This window comes from Rhinolophus sinicus, chromosome 17 (assembly GCF_057876585.1).
Source record: "Rhinolophus sinicus isolate RSI-liver-muscle chromosome 17, RSI-T2T, whole genome shotgun sequence".
NCBI classification, from domain to species: Eukaryota; Metazoa; Chordata; class Mammalia; order Chiroptera; family Rhinolophidae; genus Rhinolophus; species Rhinolophus sinicus.
Genome location: NC_142517.1, coordinates 84,954,249 through 84,960,248, shown reverse-complemented (window position 1 = coordinate 84,960,248; position 6,000 = coordinate 84,954,249). Strand labels below are relative to the sequence as shown.

Sequence of the window (6,000 nt, the reverse complement as noted above, 5' to 3'; positions counted from 1 at the left end):
TATAACTAGCAAATGAGCTTTTTTCCTTGTCTTTATAATAATTGTTTTGTGTATTGTTTCTATAGTTGTGTACCAGAGTCAGCCGAAATCTCAGAGGATCTCCATCCCTTGTGCCTAAAACAAAACAAAACAAAGCACGCAGAAGACCTGAGATCTTTGGATCTCATCTGTGGTTGGAGACAGGCGAGGAGCAGCACCCGCAGCTGCCAACACACTTTTGGATGAGCGCACGGGTAAACTTTGACCGAGACTCCTTGATGATCCCTCAGCTCATCTCTGGACGCTTCCGTTGCCTAGTAACGAGAACCACTTTTCCGGAGCTCCACCTCCTTCTTCTAGACCACCCCCTGGGCCCCTTCAGCCATTCAGGGGCCGCCACCGCAGGTCCTTGAACGATGATTGGAGAAGTGCATGGGCGGTACTGGGGGAGGGCCTTCCGCGCGTAGGAGAAACGTCAGCACGTCGACGCGGGGGTTTTCTCCGTTGGGCCCCGTAACGCTGCTGAGTTCTGTGAATCTGCACCTTGGGTCGGCTGTCCCCGGGCTAGGAGGGCAGTCGTTTCCCGCTCCCGCGCTAACGCGGTCATCCCTGCTTTGTACTGGGACTGACCGCCTTCATCTCCCGGTCTCTCCTTTGGGGCTAACCGCCTTAGAGGCTCCTCCGAGCGGCGGCGGCTTCGGGACTTGGCCCGTGGCAACTAGGGGCCCACCCCCGCTCCAGGCTCGGATGGGAGGCGGAGGGAGGAGCGGCCTGGGATGTTCAGTCTGATGGCCAATTGCTGCAGCTGGTTCAAGCGGCGGCAGGAGCCTGTCAGGTAGGCTGGAGCCGGCTGGTCCGGCGCCGCTCTAGGAGATGGGGACAGCTGCGCCCCGAGGGGCCGGGAGGGGAGCCGCCTCACCTCTCTGAGCCTGGTCCAGTCTCTCCCAGGCCGCGAGGGATGCTTTCGCTCCCAGTTTGACTTGTCCGTGGGTGGGAGAGCTAAGAGGAGATAACCTTTTATTCTAGTTGCATTTAAATTCTCATCAACAATGCCTATTGTTATAATATAAATGGGTTCGAAGTTCTTAAAAAGTTGTGGATTTTGTGTGTGTGCGTGGAATTGGAAACTGTCCGTTGTGTATTTTTCCTGTGAAGCTTTTGTAATGACATTTTTGTTTTGTTTTGTTTTTTTAAAGTAGAGAAGCATGGGTATAGTTTTCATAACATAACACATCTGTTACACACGGCGCACGCACGTTTTGTTTGAGGACTTACTTGGGCTTGGATTCTGGCTCCACTTCTTAATAATTACAGTGTATGACTTAAACACTTTTGGCCCCACCTTCCTCATATTAAATGAGGGTGATAATATCTGTGCCTTTGGAGTGTTGAGAATAATTGATGGAAAGTGTTTTCCTGGGTAACTGTAATATAGCGTCAATTTTCTTATGAAATCTAGTTAATCCTTTTAATTGAAAGAGTCCAATGCTTATTTTTTTTATTTTAAAATGCTAGATATATTAATATGCAGTGCCCGTTACTAGGTATTCATTCATTTCTCAACAAACACTTGTTGAGAAAATATCATGTGCCAGGCATTGGAAGGAATCAGGGAAAATGATGTTTTAAATTGAGAGGCTCAACCTATAAAGAAAGCTTAAGTTGTTACTCTTTATAAATAATACCAATTTGGTATACTTCTACTTTAGAATTAGGCCAAGGGTAAATTGTAGCAAAGTTTTTGTATTTTGTTTTTAAATCGTTAACATTTTAAACATAGTATTAATATTTGTGGTAAGGATAAACTGTCCTTTAAAGAATGAATCTGTAAAGCTATGCTTGTATATTATAAGGGAAAAATGCCTACATTTAGAAAAGAAATTTGCTCTAAATGAAATTTTTGTAATTCTTTCCCCTTTATTATCTCCTAACTAGATTTGAATGTTTTAAATATGTGATATGATTGTTAGAGTCAAAGAGGTTTGTGTGTATAGATTCTGATTTATTTGTCTTAGTCATATTCTGTTGTGATTGCTGAGTCTCTACTGAGACTTGAGGGTCATTCATAATAAACGGCTCATTATGTTTTTTTTCCGATGTCTGCTTTTCAAAAAATGTGTTTTGTTTTTGGAAGAGGGAACAATACCATGTGTCCTTTTAACTAAAAACACCCCAAAAGTTTACACTCCAAAGGGGCTTTCAATTTAATTAATCATTCCTTACGTTTGCTTCTCTTAGTGGACGTAATATATCATGTTTTGCCGTGTATATGTGCTCCCATATATAATGTGCACCCACGTTTTTGGCCCAAACTTTCAGGGGAAAAAAAAATTTTTCATTTTAATTTTTTAATTCAAATTTTTACTTGTTTACATTTATGTACTTGTTTCTTTTTTTGTATTATAAAGGAATTTTTGCATTTATTTTTTAACATATTATGGTACAAGAAATTTTGTAACATAATTGCAAAACACAAGAACAGATAGGAGGTACAAGAAATGTTATGTACTGGTAACAAATTTATGATATTTGCGCATCATAGAAGGCCAAGAACTCTTCGTCATTGCAAGTTCGTTGTAAGTTCAGCAAAACCAATTATCATATTCCAGGGTATTATTTTGCATGTGGATATCGTTATTGATTTCTAGAGTTACACTTTTAACTCATAAGCATAAATAAAAGAATTAAAAACATTCATATAGATAGCGAATTAGTACTACCCATGTATAATGTGCATCCTTATTTTTCCCTCATAAATTTGGACAAAAAAGTGTATATTATACACAGCAAAATCTGGTAATCTCTAGTATGAGTGTTTGAAGAAAGGACAGAGTTCAGAAAAAAAGAAGAATGTCCGAATAGCATCTAGACCTGTGCTGTCCAGTAGTGACCAGCCGCCTGTGGCTGTCGAGTATTTGAAACGTGGCTAGTCTGAACTGAGATGCTTTAAGCATATAATACAAAGTGGGTTTAGGAGATTTATTATTTAAAAAAAAAAAAAGTAAATATCATAAGCATTTTTAATGTGATTACATGTGGAGATAACTTTTGTATATAATATAGGTTTGAATAAAATATAATATTAAAATTAATTTCACCCTTTATTTTCACTTTTTAAAAAATACGCTTACTAGAAGATTTAAACTGGATAATTTAAACATATATGTGGTCTATAGTTAATTTCTATTGAACCTCCCTGATCTAGATCATGACTTAATATAGAGGGCATAGGTAAACATCTCTCAATGTTGGATACTTAACTCCTATAGGACTTAAAAGCAAGTTGGATTGCACCCATCTTTTATGCATCCTTGTTCAATGTCTAGTGTGTACTAGTGGCTGAATAAATATTTACAAAATGTTGTGTATAGTTTGATCACACCTTAGCAATAATCATCTGAAAGTATATAATATTAGCAAGTAATTCCATTTACTGGAATGAATGAGAGGTGAGCAAGCTGATTTAAAGTACATATAAAATTTTGTGCTTCTATGATCTATTGTAGATTTTTAAAGTTTTTGGCTGTGCTGCTCCTTATTGATTTTCTTCTTCATGTTTATATTTTATGAAGATACGTTTGCAAATGTGAGAAGAGAGTGTAAGAGCGCACATGATGTTTACTAATACACTATGTTCTTAGGTTACTTTGAGGATTTATCTAATATATCTTGCACTTTTTGGGTTTTCCCACCTGTCCTCACTTTAATGCTCTCCCAGTGAGCCTATTATTCTAGAGAACTGGGATCTGGGATTAGATACAGTTTTCACAATGTGTGATAAGAATAAGAGAGGAATCAGAGATCAAGAGTTAAGGCACCAGCTCATTGAACACGGGACAGCTATTGGGATCTATCTTCTTAGCAAGCCACGCTTACAGTGAAGCAACCATGTCTAAGGGACCTACCTGCAGTTGGCATTGATCTTGGCATCACCTACTCTTTGTTGGTGTCTTCCAGCATGATTATATGGAAATAATTGCTAATGACCAGGGAAACCAAACCTCCCCAAGTTATGTCACCTTTACTAATACCTAACGATTGAGCAGTGATGCTTCAAAGAACCAAGTTGCAAAGAACCCCACCAACACGGTTGTTGATGTTAAATGCCTGATTAGACATAGATTTGATGATGCTATTGTCCAATCCGATAGGAAGCATTGGCCCTTCATGGTGGTGAATGATGCTGGCAGGCCCAAGGTCCAAGTAGAATACAAAGGAGAGACAAAGAGTTTCTATCAGAAGAAGTGTCATCTATGGTTTTGACAAAGATGAAGGAAATGTCAGAAGCCTACCTTGGGAAGACTGTTACCAATGCTGTCGTCACAGTACCTGCTTACTTCAGTGCCTCTCAGGGTCAGGCTACCAAAGATGCTGGAACTATTGCTGGTCTCGATGTACTTAGTATCGTCAGTGAGCCAGCTGCTGCTGCTCACTGGCTTAGACAAAAGGTTGGAGCTGGAAGAAATGTGCTGATCTTTGACTCGGGAGGTGGCACTTTTGATGTATCTGTTCTCACAACTAAATAAGGATTCTTTGAAGTCAAATCGATAGCTAGGGTTACCCATTTAGGTGGAGAAGACTTTGACAACCATTATTGCAGAGTCCAAGTGCAAGCATAAGAAGGACATCGGTGAGAACAAGAGGGCTTTCAGTCACCTCTGTACTACTTGTGAACGTGCTAAGCGTGCTCTCTTCCAGCACCCAGGCCAGTATTGAGATTGATTCGCTCTATGAAGGAATCGACTTTTGTACCTCTCTCCCCCATGCCTGATTTAAAGAATCGAGGGCTGACCTTTTCTGTGGCACCCTGGGCCCTATAGAGAAAGCCCTTTGGGATGCCATGCTCGACAAGTTCCAGATCCATGATACTGCCCTGGTGGGTGGTTCTACCGGTATCCGCAAGATTCAGAAACTCCGACAGGACTTCTTCAATGGAAAAGAGTTGAATAAAAGCATCAACCCTGATGAGGCTGTTGTTTACGGTGTAGACGCCCAGGCAGCCATCCTATCTGGAGACAAATCTGAAAGTGTTCAAGATTTGTGGCTGTTGGATGTCAGTCCTCTTTCCCTTAACATTGAGACTGCTGTGGAGTCATGACTGTCTTCATCGAGCACAATGCTACCATCCTGACTCAGCAGACACAGGCCTTCACTACCTGCTCTGACCACCAGCCTGGTGCGCGCAGTGAGCGGGCCACGACCAACGATAACCACCAGCTTGGCAAGTTTGACCTCACAGGCACACCTCCTGTACCTCGAGATGTTCCTCAGATTGAAGTCACTTCTGATATTGATGCCGATGGCATCCTCACTGTCTCCGCTGTGGGTAACAGTACAGGAAAAGAGAGCAAGATTACCGTCACTAATGACAGCGTCCTCTGAGGAAGGAAGACATTGAGTACAGGAAGCTGAGAGGTACAGAGCTGAAGATGAGAGGCAGACGGACAAGGTGTCTTCCAAGAATTCACTTGAATCCTGTGCATTCAACATGAAAGCAACTGTTGAAGATGAAAAATCTCCAAGGCAAGATCAATGATGAGGACAAACAGAAGATTGACCAGTGCGATGAAATCATCAACTGGCTTGATGAGAAGCAGACTGCAGAGAAGGAAAAATTTGAACATTAGCAGAATGAGCTGGGAAAAGTCTGCAATCCCATCATTACCAAGCTGTACCAGAGCATGGGGGGCATGCCAGGAGGGATGCCTGGGCGTTCCCCAGTGGTGGAGCCCCTCCTTCTGGTGGTGCTTCTTCTGGGCCCACCATCGAAGAGGTTGATTAAGCCAACCTTGAGCATGGAAATAGCATTGTTCCACACAAAATACAGAAGGACCCAAATTTGTAGCAAATTCCATGGCAGTTTTAAAGTTGAGCTGCTATATTGTAAAAAAACTGGGCATTCTTGATACTTGAATATGGAATATGTGCACAAGGAAAGGAAATAACGATGCACTTTATAAGCACTGTATTGTAAAGTGGTAAATGTGATGTCTTAAATAAAGCTATTTAAAGTTGGAAAAA

The 6,000-nt window shown here is 41.3% G+C and overlaps 1 protein-coding gene across 2 annotated transcripts in view; it reads left to right on the top strand.

Annotated features, from left to right (window-relative positions):
- The first annotated feature begins 460 nt into the window (after positions 1–460).
- ARL13B (ARF like GTPase 13B) overlaps positions 461–6,000 on the top strand; it is a 65,708-nt gene continuing 60,168 nt past the window's right edge. Inside the window, exon 1 of one of the 2 annotated variants that reach the window (XM_019755540.3) lies at positions 461–814. In XM_019755540.3, the coding sequence (XP_019611099.1) occupies positions 756–814 (59 nt within the window). In that variant the 5' untranslated portion in view covers positions 461–755. The remainder of the gene's footprint in view (positions 815–6,000) is intronic. The other variant, XM_019755539.3, reaches the window with a different exon arrangement.